The sequence below is a fragment of the Festucalex cinctus genome, chromosome 10 (genome assembly GCF_051991245.1).
Source record: "Festucalex cinctus isolate MCC-2025b chromosome 10, RoL_Fcin_1.0, whole genome shotgun sequence".
In the NCBI taxonomy this organism is placed as follows: Eukaryota; Metazoa; Chordata; class Actinopteri; order Syngnathiformes; family Syngnathidae; genus Festucalex; species Festucalex cinctus.
The window spans coordinates 19,815,020-19,836,462 of NC_135420.1; the positions used below are offsets into that span (position 1 = coordinate 19,815,020).

Here is a 21,443-nt window from a genome sequence, read left to right on the forward strand (position 1 = left end):
GGTGACGACACGATGCTCTTTTGTTCCTCCAGTTTAGATATAAAAATAAAATAAACAAAAAACTCGTGAAAATATTTAAGGGCTGTTAATACTTTACGGTATGACTATTCATCTTTTCACTCATCCATCCATCTTGTAAAGCAGTGTGCTTTACAAGATGACTGGATGGATGTTTAAAAGGACTTATGAGGGAGACCTAATTAGGAATGTGGGTAAAATGAAGCTTGGGATACAACCCAGACTGGTCACTAGTCAATCACGGGCCAACACAAAGATAAACAACCCTTCACATTTATGGCCAATTCAGTTTTTGGAATGTGGGTGAAAGCTGGACAACCAACCAGGACAAATCGCACAGGGAGATGGAAACTCCACATAGGAAGTTTGAAGCCGAGATTTGACAGTCAATAAAATTAGTCCAGCAAAGGGGATAGCCTCGAAAACTAATTATTCTGGTTAATCATTCAATTTCTAAATGAGTCCTTTGGAAACACATTAGCAATGATTGACAGACATACATCATAGAACTTACATTCACAAATAAGTTTTATTTTATCCTTTTATACATTAGAACCATATCCAACACATTTTTTATATTATAATAAATGACTCTTCCTTGTCATTTACATAAATCAAAAAAGTTGTATATTAAGACTGCAAAATAGTACTCCTGTAGTTTTTGTATATTTTGTACACATACAAGTGACAATGCATCCATTTTTCCTTGGAACGAATGCACATTGTTTGAAGAGTAAGAGAGGGCATCCAAAAAAGCAGAGAAAAAAATAAATGCAAGAGCTCGAGCAAGGCTAGCAACACCACCAGCATGTGACCAACACTGACCCGGGTTACAATGCTCAGTTGAACCCTTTTTTTTTTTTTTTTTCCTAAATGTTTGTTTCAAGCTTAACGTCCAATTATACCGCAACTTTGCTTCAAAGGTGTGCGAGGTTTTCCCAAAAAGCGCGAGCCAAGTCTGCTGGCTGCTTTTGGAGTGCCAACACATTATTTTATTTTTTTTGCAGTACAGCGGGGAGCGCAACCAAACACACCTGAGGGAGGGAGAAAAGTACAGATCAACAACAAAGAAAACAAAATATTAGCAAACAAAAATGATTCATATTGATAGCACAGAGGGGGGGGGTTCTCGTCAAAACATCGGCTGATCATCCGCACCATTAAAACAAAAGACACACGCACAGTATAAGAAAGATTAAACCATGCTATAGCATCCCATGAATACATTTTTGATCATTGTTTTCTCAGCGTCATTAAAAGACACGGTATATTCCTGGCCTCTCCCACTACAAGGAGAGTGTGATTGAAATGTATGAGGAAACAATGTCAACGCAACTGCACTGAATTTCTTCCAAAGTGCACTGATGTACTGTTCTTCATAAATGTGCCGACACAAAGGAGGGGTACTGATCAGGCATTGTTAAGTGCGAGTATTCTCTTTGGTTTGTGATCCTCAGAGCGCTCAATCGTTTAACTCCCCAAAAAAGTGAAAATGACTGAATGTGCCCATCTCTCCTGCACTCTATCCCCGACAAATGTAATTACAATATGGCAGATCATTTCGGGTCATTTGTTTGACAAAAGGGGTCTGCGTAAATGAAAATTGCTGCATTCATCTTGATCACAAACTATTTCAAGCTGTTTAGGTTTCTCCAGTCCGAATCTCCGTTATCAAAAAACAGCCCCATCAGCCATCAACCGTTGCCATAGAAAAGATTCATACAGAATAGCTAATATAAAACAAGTGCGTCCGTAAATCAAAGCGTTACATCCCACCCTCCCCTGCAGCTGAGTGGAAAGGTGACACTGGCCTGGTGAATGAAGCTTGTGATCTTACAGTACGACGACTCGAGAGCCCTGCAGCTGCTGCTGGTGAACAAATACATAAGAGGAAGCCAGAACCGTTTTTAAGCCCAAAAACAACATGAGAAAAGTGTCAGTGTGTGTGCATGTGAATGTACAAGAGAATGTATGTGAATATGCAAGCAAAACCCAGCGGTGTGACGAGGGCAGTGCTCCAGGAGGGAGGGGGCGGTCGGGCGGGCTTCACTCAGTGCTGCGGGTGGGGGTGCTGGGCTGGTTGAGGTTCATGGTTTTGCACAACCAGCCGGCAAAGTTCACTTCCTCCACTTCGGATCGCTTGATGAATATGTGACTCTAGAGGGAAACGACAGGAAACTCGGGTGGTTATTAAAACGAGGGAAAATAGACAAAACAAGGTGAGTTGAGCCACTCACAATCAGCATCTTCAGATCGGCCCTTTCAGCTGGATTTTTGATCAAGCTGTAAGCACATAGGTCACAAAAACATGAGATTGCAGGGCAGGCCACTGTTAGTTCTCTACTTAATTACTAGAAAAACAACTGATAGCAATAGTTTTTCCATAATATTAAATAAGAAAGGTTGTTCAAATTAGTGGCCCAAGAATCTCAATAGGTGTCGTGAACTTAAAAAAAAAAAAAAAAGTACAGAACATAACTAGAAACACTTGCCTGTCAAATCATCTTTTGCCATTGAAATGAATAGAAATAACCAAGCCCCAGTAAAAATTGGCTCCAGGGCTGAATTATTAAAAACTGGAGAATATCATAGAACTCTTAAAATTACTCAAATTAAATTTCTTTAATTTATTTAGGCTATATGAACATTATTTTGCACCTTTGACCTCTCATCTCGTTTCGAATTACCGGTAGCAACAACATTAATATATTTGTTTCTCTATATTATCTCTATATTGCATGATCATATTACAATATGATACGCAGCGTTAGATAAATACATCCATTGTTTTTCTAAAGTTATTTTTATGTGTGGGTTTGGTATTGAGGTAATGGTGGGTACTCCGACACCACCTGAGCTCCACCTACTTGGGCTGTGGTTCGAAGCGTTCTACATAACACTGATTTAATAAATTAAATAATAAATTACAACATTTTTCAGACCATAAGGTGCACTTAAAACCCTTTAAGTTTATCAAAAATCGACTGTGCGCCCTTGTAAATCGGAGCAAACTTATGTATGGATGATTGTCGGCTAATTCAAATTCAATTCCTTTCAGTTATATTCACATTCTCATTCTCATCAACATCTAATCGCTAGTAACGCTAATTGCTAATATCTATGTTTTCGTGATACCGGAACTAAAACTACTTCCTGTTTCCGTGTCGAAAAACCTGAAAATGAATATGGGAAATGTAGTCTACCAGCCTAATGCGCTTTTTCTGGCGGCATATTTCAAATGCTACAATGTGGGACCGGACCGGCGCAACTTTGCAAGGTAGAAAAACACAGCCAGCTTCCAAACCAAGGCAAAAACTGTACCTATGGTATGAAAGCAAAGCATGAGGATTTCGTGTCACAGAAATGCACTGGTGCCGTCAAATACTCACCATTTTGTGACAAAGTCTTGGAAGTCATTAGTGAACACACCATGTGGCAGTTTAGGAGGAGGCTGCGGAGAAAATAACAAAACAAAAACTGATCAATAAAATTGCTAAGTTTGCAAACAGTATTATTTTTTTCAGACCTCATTCACAATATAGTCCAAAAGTTCAAAGATGGCCATAGCGGGTCGACAGTCCATCCCGTGTCCTGTGCCAGAGACACACATGAAATCCAGTCACACTTACGGAAGCTACGACAGTTGGAAGAGAAATGTAAACAAAGCCTTTATTTTTTTCCTACCGCTCACGGGCCTCCCTGGTGGTCTGGGCCTCTGCACGTTGCTGTGAGGCTCTCCCTCGCTCCCGTCCAGCACAGGCCGTCCGAAGATGGCCTCCAGCTCCTTGGCGTCTGGTGGGGGGATGGGGTAGCGGCCGATGGCCAGCTCCACCAGGGACAGACCCATGCTCCATACATCCGACTGAACAGAGTAGTGGGTGCCCTGCAGTCTCTCCGGCTGTTGAGGTAACACATGGTACAGTATATACGTCAAAGGGACTGAAGGCTTGGGCCAAGACCGGGACACGAGGCGTCACTGGCAGGTGGCGGGAAGAGGATAATAGCGAGAAAGGGGCAGTTCTGTTTTTTATTATTTGTACTGCTTTATAATGAGAGCTGCTTGTAATATACTGTTGACCACAATCAGTTCGAGTAAAAAAAAAAAAGTAAACCACAATAATTAACACATCAACCCCCTGTCTGATGGTGTCAAACCAAAATAGTTATCTTTGTAAAAGGCATATTTTAGAACATTCTCACTTCGGATATCAAAATATGGCGCAATTGGTCATAATGTTATGGCTGATTAGGTTAGTGTGTTTTACAGAAAATGCTAATGAGCTTCCTTGAAAATTCCAACTCAAGGCCGAGACTTACTAAAGCGTTCAGCATTTGCATGAAAATTAAACAATTTTTTGCTTGTCTCCTCTGTATGACATCATAACGTCTAGTCTGCCACGATCTCTCGCACCGTTTCTAATTCCAAATGCCTGAGGTTATAGGCATTGTTTTGAACATCATTTGTTAGTTGGTTAGGCATTTGCCTTCATGGACTTTGCAAAAAGTAAATAAGAATTACTAAGATGTCAACTCTCCAGATTTTCCCAAGAGGCCAAGAAAATAAAATCAAACAAAGTACAAATTTCAACATTACTGGTGAATAATGGATTTTGTTATTCCTTATTTGTGTACATTTCATACAGTACAAGTAAAAATATCTGTATACAGTACAGTGCGTAGATTTAGGGCTGTGCAATGATTAATATTTTCTTCATAATTGAGTAGCCCTGCGTAGACTTGATATATAATCAAGACGCTTGGCCAAACGTATGTGAGTGCACCTGTAATTGCTTTTGTTTATTATATTCACATTCAAGTGTGATTTTCAGAACTAACAGTCCACGTGTCGTCATCTTTTTTTCTTTGCCATTGTAGAAATGCTTTCTTGGTCCAAATCGACATTCTGTTAGGGATTACACGACCACTTGTTGCCAGTACATGTTTATTCCGCACCCTAAGGTGGGGGAGCGACATGATTTACATAAGTTTGACGAGTGTTATGATTTAACGGGTGCTCAATTGGTGCTGATGGGTAGGAGGAGGTTTGCATAGACCAGGTGTCCACGGGATGAGAAAGAACAGTGAGGGAGAAGGAGAAAACAGTTGCCGACATATGCGCCAACAAACGCTCTCCTGGGCATGGCCCTCGCCTCTTGGCAGTGGAGTGAGAAAGAAGGTAGAGGGCGGCGCCACTCCATGTGGGAAAAGAAAGGGAAGGAAAGTGGGGATGGGGCCAGAGGAAACGGGGTGGGGGCGCAGAGCTGACTCACCGACATGTAGGAACGCGTTCCAACAAAGGAGTTGGCCATGGAATCTATGAGCTGGCCGCTCACGCCGAAGTCGCACAGCTTGATCTCCCCGCGAGAGTTGACCAGAATGTTGGAGGGCTTCACATCTATGTGCCAGGCCAGGGGTGGGGTAGGGGCACGGACAAAAACAAGATAGAGAATGCCTTCAGTTCTTGTTTTGGTTTAGTAGATGAGCTTATCACAAATGAATCTACTACTTTAAACAAGCTGTGTATTTCTGTCTTTGATTTCCTTTACAATCATATGTTCTTTGCAGCCCCACGAGTCTAAACACAGTATTTTATTTAATATTGTGCCTGTGGAATATGAGTTAAGCAGCAAAATCCACCCGTTTATGACCATCTCAGGGGACGGCCATTTTGACACTTGCTGCCAACGGAAAACAACATCACAGTTGCTCTGGGCTCAGGTAACAACCAATCATGGTTCAGCTTCAGAAAACAGGTAAGCCATTATTAGTCGTTAGCTGAGGCCTGAGCAACTCTGATGACATTTTCAATCGACAGAAAGTGACAAAATGGCTGCCCTGAGTTGGCTAAGAACGGGTGAATTGTTTGTAATATTGTTTGTGGAATAATATTGTTTGTGGAACTCATATTCCACAAACAATATTAATCAGAATACTGTCCTTCGAGTATTGGGAGTAAATATGACATATGGTAAAGAACATTTTTAGGTTGATTTCACCTTTAAGGTAGTGTTATTAAAGGAATACTTTGCTTATTTAACCATTTTTGGCAGTCAAACATTAACATTTTGCCAAACATTTTGCCTATAATAAATTTGGTATTTTCATTATTTTTCATGCACAATTAGTACCTTTAAAAACACATTTTGCAACTTGCTGTCGACTGAAAATGACATCACAAGGGGTTTTCGAGGTTTGACATTCACAAGCTGAGCTGTGATTGGTTACCTGAGCCCTTGTGATGTCATTTTCAGTCGTCAGCAAGTAAGAAAAATGTGTTTTTAAAAGGTACTAATTGTACGTGAAAAATAATTAAGTATCAAATTAATTATAGACAAAAAATTAACTTTTTATTGCATAATGGTGGGCTAACTAAGTGAAGTATCTCTTTAACAGTGGTAAACAACATTATAGGCTACACTTGTGTGATAAGAATAAGAATGTTCCTAAAATGTGAGGAGTGTCATTAAACCTTTTTTTATTTTGAGCATCTTCCCTCAACACCAATGATTTTCACTTGCCATGTCTATTTCATAAAAAAAAAAAAGTTAGGATATTTTGAGTGTTTTGGTTTTAAGATCTTATTATGAACAGTAGTTAACGTCTTTTCACACTTAATGGTAAAATGTCAGCAGCATTATATTGTTTTAAGAATATTTTTTTAATTTACTTTTTTCAATTCCTTTTATTTAGATGGATTTTTTTATGGAGGGATTAATGATGACATGCATATTTTTGCATGTGCGAACTGTACCTATTTGTAAAAATTTATAATTACAAAAAAAAAAACTAAAATGTCAGCAGCATTTAGTTAAATGTTTTCAAATGGCAGCATGAACAATTGATGTATGTTCTTTTCTTTTATACAGAACCCAGGCAGGTGAATATGGCCATAATGATGTGATTTCACACAGCAACACAGCCTCCCGCAGTCACACAAGCAGACGGTGTACAAAATACTTATTTGACTGCGACAGTTGCGTTCAACACAACAAGGAGGGAGAATTGTGCGTCAGGTGACAAACCTCACACCCATGTCCTGACATCGCGGAAAATTGCTGTCAACGGCATTTTGTGTGAGAAGCGAGCAGTAAACAATTTTGTACACTCGAGTATATATACATGGATAGATATAACAACAATATGCATACAAGTGTATTTTCATTTTGAAGGATGCATGGCAATAATAATAATAATAATAATAATAATAATAATAATAATAATATATTGTGTCGCTGAAATGTGTCCTTTTTGGCGTGACTGTCTGCCAGCAACCAAGGTCAAGGAGTGAGTGACAAAGCGATGGCATGAAGAAGCGAGAACAAAAGAAAAAAAAAAAAAAAAACTATGGAAGGAGCGAGCGAAGGAAGGGCACATAGGGCGAGGTTGCTCATAATCACATTTGAGAGGCGGTAATTACCGCCTGAGCTTATAAACAACTCTTGTCCCGGAGTACCGCTCACCCTGAGGCAAGTCTGCACACCTTATATAAAGCTGACAATATATAATTGAATAACAAATGACAAGTTAATGTCCGTGCATATCGTCACAATTAAGGTGGGTGAATCCACTTTGTGTGTGTAAACTTAGGCCAGTTCCAAAATGTTCCACTAGAGATCTTTTTTTTTTTTTTTTGAATTATTATTTTACCTCTGTGCATGATCTGGTGCTTCTCCCGCAGGTAGGCCAAACCTCTCAACACCTAGTGAACAGCCACACAGGCATAAACAGTTGTTAGAAACAAAAGGCCTGCTAGTCAAACCCATCCGTCATATTTGAATAATATGTAAATGCTAATAATACATACAGCTATGCTAACTTTGCCCAATACTTCCTCTGGAATTCTTCTGGCTTCCTTCAGGACCTGATCCAAAGACCCACCATCCTATAGAGACAAGACATGTAAGTATCCAGAAAAAAAAGCCTTACCAAACATTAAGCGTATGTAAAGATATCCCACCATGTGCTCCATACAAATGCTGATCTCGCCGTCACTGTAGAAGGCGCCGTAGAAGCCCACGATGTAGGGGGAGTTGCATTTGTGCAGGACTTGAAGCTCTCTGATGATTTGGTTCCTGATGGCCGGTTTGATTTCCAGGTGGATTAACTGAGACAGAGAGGAAGCAGGTTAATGCAGTAATAAAGAGGATGGTAGGCTTTGTCAAGGGAGGGGTGTGGTGTGTGTGTGTGTGTGTGTGGTGGGGTCTGGCCGATGGCGACTGTGCATTTGCTCAATTTCTTTGTATCTGCATTATACAATGACAATGTCTATTCTTGATACTGAAGAAATATTCCACAACGAACACGCTCACCTGTACATTTGAACACAAGCAAAACAACAAATTCACTCCAACCTGCTCATACATACCGAAGTGTATTGCTGCCACACCAGCGAAAAAAAACAAAACTAAACAAGAGCCATGTCACGTTTTAGCATGATAATTTTAAAACTTTTACATAAGTTTCATGTTGTAACATGACAAATATTATGCTAAAACATGAAACTTATTTAAAAATGTGAAACTTATGTAAAAATGTGAAAATTAGCGTTTTTACATATGTTTCATGTTTTAGCATAATATTTATCATGTGAAAACGTGAAAAGATCATGTTAAAACATGAAACTTATGTAAAAACTTGCAAATTATGTTAAAATGTGACATAGGCTCTTGTTTTGTTTTTTTGTTCGTTTGTTTTTTTCCTCCAGGTGTGGCAGCAATACGCTTCCGTACATACATGTTGAAAAACAAACAAGTTAAACACCTGATCCACAAATATGGGCATGGAGCGGTATGGTCACGCAAACTCAGCATCTTTAAGAAGCAGAGGCAACAAACTGGCTGCACCTAAATTAAAATGCGCCCCCTACTGGTTGCATTCACACACATAAACTTCAATGCACTACATCAAATATCCCACATCAAAGAACCACATAATGAAAAAATCTGCAAATGTCTCACTGATTAATCAAACTATTAATCATGTTATTATTATTAATTCAATTCATTCAGACTGCTGAAAAAACAACATAAAATTAGCAAGACAATAGAAAAAGCAATCGAATTAGCTAGACTAACTTTTATCCTATTTAACAGTGCAGTGGAAAATTCTTGTCGTTTTATTAAAGGTAATAATTTGTGATGTAGTTCATAAACACTAAATAATATACAACAGTCAGACACAAACAAATAAGAGTTTCACACTCAATAATTACTACTTTCCTTATTAAGACATAACACGTTTTTGACTCAGATACATATCAATTTTTTTTTTAAGGCAAGGTGAATTTGTGAATGTTACAGCGCAAATCCGAGGGGGGTTTAATGTATCTTACTACTGTTTTCTGAGACCGTCACCACTGCTACTGAGTCTGGACTGAGAAAGTTCCGCTGTTCACCTGCAATACAACATGTCCACGCTCACTCATCCTCACCTTGCGAGCCATGACCAGACCCGAGGGCTTGTGGCGGACCTTGTTGACCACCCCTCCGTTCCCGGCACCCAACTCGCAAATTGGGTCAAAGTCCTCGTCCTTGAGCTCGCCGACTTGCGCTTTCTGGGTGAGGAAGGCTTCCAGTCGCATCTTCTGTTGCTCATCCAGGTCCAGCTCTCCCAGTTTCTTTTGTAAGGCCTCGAGGTTTGCTCTGGAAGGAAAATGGTACGGCACCGTTATGTAAAACTTCATGGTTATCCATTTTCTGTAGCGCTGGTCCGCATTAGAGTCACAAGGGAGCTGGATCCTATCACAGCTGACTTTGGGTGAGAACTTGAAGCGGAATACACTTTGGACTGGTCGTTAGTCAATCAGAGGGCACATCAAAACGTCCATACATTTTCCAAACTGCTTATTGGTCATAAGATTTTATGGACAATTTCAAGCACAAATCTCGCCTGTCATATCATTTTAAGTGGTCCATCAGATATTAACGTGTAAATTGTTTACGGCTTATTTAAAATAAGTCAACACCATAAGTACAGACATTTCATTAGAATAGACACACTTTTCACTAAGTGATGATGCAAGATAAGAGGGGAATTTGTCCCAACAGTGATTTGTGAGTTTCAACAAACTATATCTATTATCTAATATGGGGAACAAGTTTGTGCTCATAATATTTTTAAGAATATGGTAATAATGTACCATTCTGTGCAATAAATAATGAGACCAGTGTCACTTGTGTATAACTGCTGTAACTGGTCGATGTTTAGAGGGCCATAATCAGCCGGCCCTACAATAATTAGTGTATTTTTAATGTTGATCATGATTAAGAGCAAAATATTGCGGATAAGTGCACCTGGTATAAAAAGTTCGAGGATTTTGTCTCACGAAAATGAGTTGACAACCCTGAATTATTGAGCAGGGTTTTCTTTCTTTCTTACTTTATTATACATTTCTATCAACATACACTCGCAGAGGATGCAGATTTTTGGAACGTGGGAGGAAAGCGCAGTGCCCGGAGAAAGCATGCAAACTCCACACAGCAAGGCCGGAGGCGAGATTGGAACCCCGGAAATGCGAAGCAGACGTGCCAACCACTATTTCACCGTTATGTAAAGATCCACACAGTAGAAAATATTTTGGTATCATTGTCATGGTACTCACTCGGATGCAGCATCAGTGGTGTTTGAGGTGGGCTGCCCTTCTCCAATGGGCGTTATATTCAACGGAACCGGTCTTCTTTTGACGGGCATGTCAGATAACGGTGGGGGAACTGTTGTAAAGCTCAAATAGTGTCCACAAAAACGCACTAAACTGTGCCGAGCCGAGGAGTTGTGGCCCTTTCCCTCGTTGGCTAGCGAGCAACAGGATCACGTCTAGGTGGCTAACGACTTAGCTGGCTATCGTCAGCGAAAAGATGACACTGACGAGCCGTGTCACTCCAATGTTTGGCTAAGACGTAACATACCGAGGCGTTTCTAATGAACGGGTCCTTGCAAGTTGTTTATAGTATTTGAGATGAGCGCATTGCTATTTTTGGACGCTTCGTATCGGAGTTATCTACCTGCTGCTAGCCATTAGCCACCTAGCTAGTGCTACCGGAAAAAGGAAGCCGCGAGACTCAGCGGCCCGCCACGTTTTTTCCCCCCCGTTTAACCGACGGTAGCACCGGGGGGCGGCTGATGGTGGTCGTCTGGCGTCCCTCCGCAAAGTTACAACCGGGTTGCGGGGGGGGGACTCTGTGGCCGGGTAGCAGGGCGGCAGGGCTTTTGGCTGTGACTGGTGGTGGTCCGTCAATACAGGAAGCGGCAGACCTGAGTGACACCCACAGGGAAAGCCCGTCAGTTCTGCGAGAGTACCGGGTCCAAACTGAAAAGTCTTCGAGAGAAAGAGAAAGCGAGAGAGGGGGGAAAAAAAACAATTCAAAGGAAATATCGGAATCGCCCGTTTTAACAAATCATATCCGGACGACGCTGCTTTCTTGCCAGTTTATTAGCAAGTCAGTGGTATGTGCTCATTGCTGCCACCCAATGGTCAAATGAGGGAACTGAAGGCTTCGACACTACAGTGGTGCCTCGAGATACGACTTTAGTTCAGTACATGCTCGTAGCTAAAAACTTGTATCTCATTTTCAAATAATCTTCTCCATTGAAATGAATGTTCTGGACCACAACAAAAAATGGCAACATACCTTTTTATTTTTTTTAAGAACTTAACTTTAATTCCATACATCAGTAACAGTTGTTAGAATTCGATCATTGTTAAATTGTACAATCGCATCCTCAAGGCTGAGCATCTGGAATTTATTGAACCACACCCACTTCAAGTCCTCAGTCATCATCAGGTAACCAACCTTGCTTCTTCCCTTCTGGTTGTTTTGCCTGTTGGAACAACTGGAAGCAATTCGAGGCTTAATAAAATATTATTTAAATTTTATTGACTTTTAATATGAACATATAAAAAAAACCAACAACAAAACAAAAACATTTACATCATGGATTGTAAGCATCTGTCCATGCTACCTTATGCATTTTATCGTAAGAGATGCCACAACATATTCTAGTCCGAACGATACACTCGGCCCCTCATGCTCGCCCTCACCAAAAAAAAAGAAAGAAAAAACAAATCCAAATCTGGCTCTGTTCCATAGAAGCAAACCTGCAGCTGAGACAGAGATCATGACCAAGTGAGGGTGAGAAACCAAGTTGGAAGACCAGATTTAACTCAACATACAACCAAATTCCAAGCCAAGCATCAATGTAATTCCCGTGTTAAGCGCAACAAGAGACAAGATGCTCACAATTTCCTGGTCTTGTGCTGTGGCAAATGTTTGGATGGATACTCACTATACACAATGGCTTTAAAGTCATAAACAAAAGGTGTGCAAACGGCTCCGGGTCCCAAATTAAAAGATCCTATTCAAACTGAAGTGGAGGGTTGTGGGTAGATGGGGATGTTGCTTGTATTTCCTGGCATGTTTTAAACCTACTGCAAAACAGCAAAGGCCTACGAAGCAAGACAGTTCAACGTCCAAACCGCCCACAAGATTCAATAACTGAAAGATGCATTAAATGTAGAGTGAGGATAACAGCATTTGTGAATAATTTATATACTTCCTCATAAAGGAGAACAAGCAGAGCAAAGCGGCTTCTCTTTTGCTAACTGTACAGCCAACGGATGTCGTACTTGAACGACAATGGTTTTAGCAATGGCAGGGGATCTCAAAATAGATGCCAAACAACAGCACTGATCCCACTCAACACGAACTGCATAGAATAATGAAATTAAATACAAAAAGGAGGGGGGAAAAAAATCTCCAGTGTAAAATGGGCATAAGAAAGTCTTTCAATTGCTCGTTCTGTCTGTCTTAGTGGGGAATGACTGAGGTAGTTTTTTTTTTTTTTTTTTTTTTTTAAATATGTATTTTCTTTTAACTAAAATGGGCAACTAAAGGAAATGTAAAGCATCACACAAACACACTGGTGATGTCCTATACTTTGAAAAATAAAACCGATCAAATCCTTAAAAAAAACAAAAAAAACAAAAAAAAAACATGCCATAGGAGGTTTGCATCACGTTCGGATTATTCTTTTGCCATTTGTTTCTTTTTTCACCTTTACTGAGTAGCACAAAGAGCTCAAATGTGCCAAAAATCAGACGCACGTAAGAGCATTTTGTTCCTGGTCAGACAGCAAAGAAGTTGTTGATCAAGAAAATGTCATAGTTGATAGGGAGAGGGTAATCCAATGAATTTCACTCACTGAGGAAAGTACAGTACAAATATTCACTGCAGGATGGTCAAGCCAAAAGTGGTTGGCTTCCAGTGGTTGAGTTGAGTACAAACAGGAATCCTAAAATCTGTAACTCACAGAGGTTAAGGCTTGTGAGGGTGTACACACGTAGGGAACGTTTTTTTTTTTTTTTTGGAAGGTCTCGTTCAAGATTGCAAACTGTGCAGACATTTGCCGACAGTTCAGCCTTTCAAAGAAATTTTGATTTGAACATGATCAAAATTTCTTCGACAAGAAAAATGGTTTGGTACCATTACGTCTGGTGAATGTCTTTGTGCTGATTTGCGACCTTGATTGAACCTGAACCAAAAAACAAAACAAAAAACAAACAAACAAAAAAAAAACATTTGCTACATGCCCACACCCTTTACCTTTGCCGCTCAATGAGATACAACCCTAATGATGCTAGACTGAAGGGTCTTTATCTGTGTGGAATTGCTAAAAGGCTGTGATGTTTTCAGATATATATATATATATTTTTTTTTTGGTGGGGGATGAGGGGGTGGGGGTGTCACTGTGTCTAGCGTATTACTGTTCCATTCTCCATGTTTTCAGCTCCCCTCCCTTTGTCACGTCCATGAGAGAGAGAGCGTGGCGTTGAAGAGTAGCTGCGGGGGGTCAGTAGGCGGTGACTAAGTCCTTGTCGTAGTTGTATCGGCCCCTCTTGGGGGTGGGGCTGTCCGCGCTATCATCAGTGTCCTCGCTGTCGCCGCCACCGCCGCCCCCTTCCTCCTCAGAAGACGAGTCAAGAGTCAGATCCACCACCACGCCTCCGGGCGGCGCAGGGGGCCCTCCGGCGACGCCGCCGCTCGCCGACGCGGCCCCTCCGGATTTGCCTGACAGGCTGGTGCTGCTGTGGGCCGGTGAGTGGCCGTTTGTCTCGGGCACGCCTGGAATCAGGACATGGAAGTTTGAGAAAATTGCAGACTCGCAATCACACAGATATCATGCATTCCCATTTCCAGAATGCTCAGGATCCATAAATCTGGCTTTCCCCCCCTCAAACTCATATGAACGAAAATTGACTTTTTAATGTCTTGTATACAATAAGTTGGGTCTCTGGGGGGCCTGCCCACACATTATGGGTGAAATCACACATACAGAATTGAAGATTGGAAGTTGACTTGTAAATTAGCTGGTTTATGTCGCAGTACCAGGCGGAACATCCTATGCATCTTAAGCTTTGTACAGACCACAACACAAAACACAACACATTTTTAGCACCTTAGTTTTTACAAAGTAGCTAGCTTCAGGTCACTTTCTAATTGGCTAACATTCAAGTCCATGGCCATTTTCCATTTTACACATCGTACATCATGGTGAGTATTTTGCTTACTTTCAGAAGAGAGAAATCAGGCTTAAAACCAGCTCTATTATTAATGTGTGGATTCAGCTTTTAATTATCTGAATGTAAAGACAAAATTTTGTCCTGCTTCTGTGATTTCTTTCTGACAGGTGGATAAAGGTGACAAATACATTTGATGTTAAGGCAGCCAGGAGTTTGCATGAAAACCAACCAGGTGTCGCCTCCTGTGCATTCTGGGGAAATCTGTGCAATATGGTAATATAGAACAAGTGTTTTTCCACTTACACATATCGACCATCGAGTAATCTGGCGTGTCACTGCGTTCTCTTTCCTTTTCCTTCTCCTTGTCGTCGTTGATTGGTCGCCAGGAGCCGTCTGTTAGGTACTCAATTTCCTCGATTTCCTCACTCGTCTCTTTCAGGATCTCAGACAACAACCTGACAAACGCACACACATAAGTGAGCTTTCCTAAAACAGACGCAATGCTGCACGACCAAATCACTCTAACATAACGACAACCCCAAGTTACAAGTCAAACATGTGTCTACTGACAGAGTGGACATTTCCAAATATTTGGGAAAAATATGCCCCACAAAATACTTCAGAGTTGCAGAGTATTTTAATTGGGCACAAGTTTACCCATCAATAGTGAGCAGCTCAAAGGGCGCCGGCTTGTCACACACGGGGCAGGTCCATGTGGGCTTCTTCTCATTCATCTGCAGAAAGAAGACTGCGTCGAAGCACTGTAGATGGGCGCAGGTTAGAACTCGACATGGCACACCAATGCGCATCTTCACCAGCTGAGGAGACAATGAGGTATGAAGTGTTATGGCCATTTTTCATTATGTATTTAAGGGAACATATTCGGAGGAAATTGACTTTTCAATGGATTAGATCAACTGATTTTAAGTGGGGATGCGCTGGTCAGAGTTTTAAGATGACGATTCCAAGACCGATCATCCAGGAGTGAAATTGGCCGATACTGATCACATTGATTAGCTGCAAATTTTTCAATTTAAGAGCTGCTCACAAATAGATAATTTTAATCATCGATAAAGCAGCCATATATTTTTTTCAATTAATCATATTTATAAAATAACATTCTATGATTTTCCTGGAATTTTGTTCAAGCTGTCATGCCACTTAGGAGTTTTTAAAAAATATTGAAGGATTTTAATAATAAAGTCAGGTTCATGTGAAAGCCGCTGCCACAGGAATAAGCTCTCAAATGTTTTTGGAATTATGTTTCTACTACAGAGGCTGAAATATCAATTATTTAGTCAGCACCGACAATATTGTTGAATTTGCAGGAGAGCTTCAGGTTTCAAGGGCTGATTCTAAATTCTCCTATAGCTTTTAGAGACATGTTTTGCTAGGCACTTTAGGCCGAAATGGGTTAACCCACGCTCAGAGTGGGCTGAATAACCCTACGTAACACGTTTGCTACACAATTAACATGTTGCATTCAGGTTACTTTGACAGTCAGAAACTTGCATACACACAAGCAAGTATGTGCTTGATTAACTGCCAAGCCATGTACAAAGGAAACCCAATTATTTTTGCAAACAAACTGAAAAAGAAAAGAAAAAACAAAAGAAATTTCCATCGAAGATCCCCTTTAAGTAAACAACAAACACTCACTGGACAAATGAGAGAAACCCTGAGGCCTGTAGTGGCAATCTCACTCTCTGGGTCAAAACGTAGCTTGTCTTGAACTACAAATAAATACAGGAAAAAGCATGATGACAAACAATTTGGGCAAAAAGCTCTTAATAGAAGAGTAAAAGATGAACACTCACTGCGCTCACGACAGCGCTCCGCACTCTCCACAGAGCAAAGTTTAAGCTGGTTGAAGAGGTCCGACGCGGTGAACATCCTCACTAAATACACTGCCACAGAGTAATGCTGAAAACACACACATTCAAAAGTCTTGAGTACATGGCAATTAACAGTAGAACATTCTTTCTCATGAATAGGGTGTGCGCTGTGCATAGACGTCGACCTTGCCGAAGTTTCCCCAGGTGACAGTGACTCTGTTGGTGACGGTGGAAAGATGCAAACAAGGAGTAATGTCTACAGGTCGACACGGACGGCGAGGTTCCACGCCAGGCTTGTTAGATGGGTAAGAGCCCTGAAGGACAAATGGCAAAGAATGACAACATTGTTGGAGAAACTTCTGGAAATTACTGCCTGGATTCCTTCAGGATGCTTAAATGCACATTCAAATCTGAATTTGGCCAAGAAAAAATATGTGCAACATTGAGACCTGTCTTATTGTGGCCCGAAAGTGTTTTAACAAGCCAGTCATGTTTCTGTAGTACACTATAATGTAACTCACCGGGACATGACAGTAGGTCTGGTTCACTTTGACAGCGATGTTGGGAGGATATTGGTCCTCCTGAAGCCCAATGGAGTCTGTGTAACATATTCTGCAACACAGAAAAGATTGCCATCATGTTGAAACAAAATTTGCAGAACGACAATGATTTCGATTAAGTGAATGATGATGATATGTGCTCATTCCAGGAAATGACACCCAGTGTGGTAAAATTCAATGTCAGTTGATTCTTACCTAAGAACCACCTGGATTGATTTAATTCTTGGCCGTATTTCACTGCAATAATCAAAGACCACAAGTTATAGTGCTGGCTGAAGAGGGCATGTTTACAAATAGGCGTAGTTGGGAAACGCTCCACATTCCTACCTTGCGTTTCTGATTTGGTCTGCTTGACTTGATGTTAACTCAAACATGCATTGACTGTCTTGCAATGTCTCGTTATTCTGGGCAACTGTCAAAAGACATCAAACACCAATCATTTATTATATGGTATCACCACAAACAGTAGTAGCCAAGGGCGGCCCCAGCCAATCCTGTCTAGTCTCTCACCCCTGAGAACGGTGCGTGTTCACTATATATATATATGTATTGAATGAATCACGTGCATACTCACTGAGCTCTGTAGGTGGCAGCAGTGTCTCCAAAGTCTGATAGAAGGGCAGTGGCACCAGTTTCACCTCTGGCGCCGGGGTGGCCATTGGTTTGGAGATGCCGTTGAGGTATTCAACGCCCTGAGAGGTGGCAGACGGAGCCGAGCTGAGGGACGAGTAGGAAACCGGGATGCCCTCCGGGCGCCGCGCCGCAAGCCAGCCAGAGGTTCTGGGGAAGCGCGACTCGTACAGCTGCCGCACGTTCTTGAGCAGCTCGGGGCTGTATTCCGTCTGGACCAGCCTTAGCGCCCGGCCCACCAGGTCCTGCTTTAAGCCGCTCTTGCTGCGGCCCATAGAAGCCAGCAGAGTCTGCAGGTCAGAGACCCGGAAACTTTTGACCATGTTCTGGATTGAGAAAACATAAGGAGAGAGATTACATGACTGATAAAAATGACTTCCTTGAGATAGTATTCAAATTTGGTTAAATACTACATTTGGGTATGCAAAATAACTGATCTAACCATCAATTCTGGAGGCACTCAAAATGAGGAAAACACAATTTGTACCATATGACTAACAATTTCAAGTTACTATTCACCAAAAGCATTGAAGACAAACACCTGTCAGGAATGGATGTATGTCTGTGTCATATTTGTGGTTGCAAAATGTTCATGTCAGTCCTAAAACTAACTTCTTTTCAGGTGTTTTGGCACCAGAACTGCCAATATTATGAAAGTTTGGATAAAAATAAATAAATAAATAATGGTTTCAAAGGTAACAGCCAACAACAAACTGCCTTGAAACTAGCGCTGAAATGATGAATTGAAAGAAAAAAAAAGTACGCTTTCACTTTACAGCCAACGACACTTTCATTCGTAGATGCACACGTCACAAGGACCTGTCTTTTAATGGCACACACTTTCAAAGTCATAGTTGCTACTGTGTAAATGGAAGGGAAAAACAACACCGGCACTTTGCATGCACATATTTGATAGCTGCAGCTCTACTTGAAACTGCTGCATTTAACTTTTTCTTTGGCTTATTTTACATTATCACCAAATAGACTAATATGTTACTTGCTTAACTCTTGTATGACAGTTTTTTCATTTTGGGGGTCATCGCCTTACCTCATGTCACGAATTAGTGCACATTCAGTGGCGCATAATTTGTACTTGTAATTCTTGAGTGATTCACTCCAAAAATAGCGCTAGGCGGCGGGTTGCCGAGAACGGCAAAATATCCACTTCATAACACAAAGTTTGCGATTGGCTGGCAACCAGTCCAGGGTGTACCCCGCCTACTGCCCAATGCCAGCTGAGATAGGCATTCCCCGCGACCCTTGTGAGGAATAAGCAGTCAAGAAAATGGGTGGATGGATGGATAACACAAAGTGCACGTTTTCAACACGAGAGAACAAATGTATGGCCATGACAAAACAAAGCACTGAAACGCACTCTTTTTGACGACTTGAACTTCACGTACACTCATAGGAGACTTCACTTACCTCCACCACACACACAAGCCATTGAAAAGTGTTCATATCCACATTGCAACGTTACTTACATTGCCTGTGGCGTTATAAGAAAAGCTTTGTTAACGTCACATAAATAGGATGTGACTTCCTATATTTCCTATTAAACAACATCTAAGGGATGTTTACATCTAAGACGCTCGCATCGCAGGTGCTAAAGCGAAAGTAGCATGTAAACAACGTCAAAATATTGACAATTAACTAACCACAAATAACAGATCGGTTGTTCTATTTGACAAGGAAGGATTACCGTGTCTGTTCCATTTTAATGCGTACTCGTTTAAACATTATCCATAAAAGATGCGCTGCTAGCCGGCTAGCTCTGCTGGGAAAACTGCTTTTTCGATGCTCAATCATGGCAGGCAGACGTTTTGACAGGTGCACAGCTTAGCAAACTAAGCGCGTAACACAAGAGATCATATTCTATGAAATTCGATTCGAAACGCATGGAAGTCAGTTAGAACAGACACCTTAAGCGCCTTGTGATGCTCATCATTCATTTTCAGCGTCTTCTTCGGAGTCAGCGTGATGCTAGGAAGCTAACCCCTCCGTATAGCTAAGTTAACTGGGTAGACAGCTACGTTAGCAACAGAGGCTAGCCGCTTTCTCCGCGACCCTATTACGCCACATACGTGACAGTACGCGCTTTATTGTCGTTTTCGAACAAAGCCGACGAGGGTGTCGCCGTCCGCCCCGGTGTTCGAAACACGACCGTGCCGGCTTCCTATGAAAGCAAAACGAATGAGAGTCTACTTGCCATCGCTTCCACCAGTTCGGCCGCCATCTTCACACAGCAGTACCGCGAGAGTCCCAGCCGACTGCTAGTCTTTCACCAATGGGACACTCAGTTTGCTTTGATTGACAGTTGCTCTCGGCCAATCGCAGAGTGGTAATCACGGGGACCCGGAACACTCCTGTCTAAATGGGCGGGCCCAGCGTCTTTTAAAGTTACAGTGTAACTTTTTTAAAAAATACTAAGAGACGGGTCTCTTTTCCAAATTAGGCCCCGGTGTCCTTTCATGACGCAACCCGTGAAAATATTCCAATATTCACGGTTATACGGGTTTATAATGTCTCTGTTTGGTCAAAACGGGCGACAACTTGACTTTCAATTCTTCATGGATATAAAGCGCGGGATGTCAAGTGGATGAGGTCGCATGGAGCGATGGGATCCCGTCCGAGCTAAAAATTCCACTCCGGGCTGTGGAAATGTGGACTCGGTGCTTTGTCTGCAGTGCGGCCAACATATAAAGACAAAGCACATAATCAACAATGTAGTAATATACTCTTCAATGCTAACAAGTGCCACGCTGTGCTTATACTCACATTTCAAGCTCCGTCATGTTTGTTCCAAAAAATTCATTTGTTTGGAAAATCGAGTTTTTAATCCAGTCCCATTCTCTGCAGATCCATTCCTGGTTTTCAACAGCCCGTTGCAAATATACCCCCTCTCGTGCCGCGAATCAATTGATGTAATAGCAATATCTTGTCAGGACATCCTGTGCTTTGATTTGCCACCACTCTACGTTGCAGTACGTCAATAAATGCAACGCTCTTCTTTAACATGTGTGGTTGACACAACAGAGTATGATCAAGTTCTTTTTTGTCTCATTTTCAGTCTTTATTATCATTAAAATGTCTTCGTTGTTTGCAACGTTTATGAACGTTATTGACCATCAACAGGAATGCAGACGTGCAATTATTACAACGGTGACTGGATGACGGGCAAGCTTGCCTAAAATTGAAGTACAGTATACTGTACTTCATGTTCCTCATTTGAGACAGAAGAGGGCAACATGCTCCAATTCATCACTCGGGATAAACTGGCACAGTAAATTGTACACTTACCAGGGGTAATACAGTAATGCATGCAGGACAAATACAGATCTGTGCAATCCATTTTACAATTTGTGATCTCATCACATAAATACAGACAAATACAATGTGTATAATTTATTTTATGTTATAGTACTTATCACTCACAAAGCGATTCACATGGTCAAAATACACACAAACACGGTTAATACAAGAAAAATAAGTATCATGGAAAATACAGGTAGTTAGGTATTTTACTGAACACGTGGAAGATTTTTAACGTAATAAATTTAAAAACACCATAATGAGAAAACCCAAAATAAAATACAAAACAAGTTCAGACAACTCGAGTATAGTCACAAATACTGGGTGGTGGAGTGATACTGTCACCTGCCTTCAGTGAAGGAGGTGTGGGTTTGCTTCCCTACCTTGGAGACCATGTTGATGTGAGTGAGTGAGTGAAAGACAAAACAAAAAAAACAAAAAAAGTCTCTGATACCACTAGTGCTTTTGATACATAAAATTTTCCTGCCAAAAAAAAAAAAAAAAAAAAAAGAGATAATTTTAAAGAAATGCCTATATATCCCAATATAGCATTTGTCCTTATGACCTGATTAA

The 21,443-nt window shown here is 41.1% G+C and overlaps 2 protein-coding genes across 5 annotated transcripts; both read right to left on the bottom strand.

Moving 5' to 3' along the window:
* Positions 1 to 528: 528 nt before the first annotated feature.
* Positions 529 to 11,475, bottom strand: map2k2a (mitogen-activated protein kinase kinase 2a). Its single transcript, XM_077533503.1, has 11 exons — positions 10,619 to 11,475; positions 9,449 to 9,659; positions 7,976 to 8,122; positions 7,823 to 7,900; positions 7,666 to 7,717; positions 5,289 to 5,413; positions 3,703 to 3,916; positions 3,545 to 3,609; positions 3,408 to 3,469; positions 2,256 to 2,301; positions 529 to 2,175 (listed from the first exon to the last, which is right to left on the bottom strand). Exons 1-11 carry the CDS (start codon positions 10,705 to 10,707, stop codon positions 2,065 to 2,067), a joined length of 1,200 nt encoding a protein of 399 aa, XP_077389629.1. The 5' UTR covers positions 10,708 to 11,475; the 3' UTR covers positions 529 to 2,064.
* Positions 11,476 to 11,869: 394 nt separating this feature from the next.
* Positions 11,870 to 20,464, bottom strand: pias4a (protein inhibitor of activated STAT, 4a). 4 transcript variants are annotated; one of them, XM_077533499.1, is made up of 12 exons: positions 20,337 to 20,464; positions 19,768 to 20,239; positions 17,503 to 17,884; positions 17,256 to 17,340; positions 17,124 to 17,165; positions 16,890 to 16,980; positions 16,554 to 16,682; positions 16,351 to 16,456; positions 16,193 to 16,266; positions 15,191 to 15,351; positions 14,837 to 14,988; positions 11,870 to 14,135 (listed from the first exon to the last, which is right to left on the bottom strand). In XM_077533499.1, exons 2-12 carry the CDS (start codon positions 19,792 to 19,794, stop codon positions 13,864 to 13,866), a joined length of 1,521 nt encoding a protein of 506 aa, XP_077389625.1. In that variant the 5' UTR covers positions 19,795 to 20,239; positions 20,337 to 20,464; the 3' UTR covers positions 11,870 to 13,863. The 4 variants fall into 4 exon arrangements, with proteins under 4 accessions (XP_077389625.1, XP_077389628.1, XP_077389624.1 ...); XM_077533502.1 differs by lacking the exon at positions 19,768 to 20,239; XM_077533498.1 differs by lacking the exons at positions 19,768 to 20,239; positions 20,337 to 20,464 and adding an exon at positions 19,481 to 19,759.
* Positions 20,465 to 21,443: the final 979 nt, after the last annotated feature.

Bases quoted from the DNA above. Each gene is read 5' to 3' on its own strand.
- pias4a (XM_077533498.1), bottom strand. From the start codon at position 19,510: ATGAATGATGAGCATCACAAGGCGCTTAAG. The intron at 16,683-16,889 runs GTGAGTTACATT...TTTGTCCTTCAG, and splicing joins AGACCTACTGTCATGTCCCG to GGCTCTTACCCATCTAACAA. The intron at 14,989-15,190 runs GTAAACTTGTGC...TGCGTTTGTCAG, and splicing joins GAGCTGCTCACTATTGATGG to GTTGTTGTCTGAGATCCTGA.
- map2k2a (XM_077533503.1), bottom strand. From the start codon at position 10,707: ATGCCCGTCAAAAGAAGACCGGTTCCGTTGAATATAACGCCCATTGGA. The intron at 9,660-10,618 runs GTGAGTACCATG...TTTTCCTTCCAG, and splicing joins ACCACTGATGCTGCATCCGA to AGCAAACCTCGAGGCCTTAC. The intron at 8,123-9,448 runs GTGAGGATGAGT...TCTCTGTCTCAG, and splicing joins GTCTGGTCATGGCTCGCAAG to TTAATCCACCTGGAAATCAA.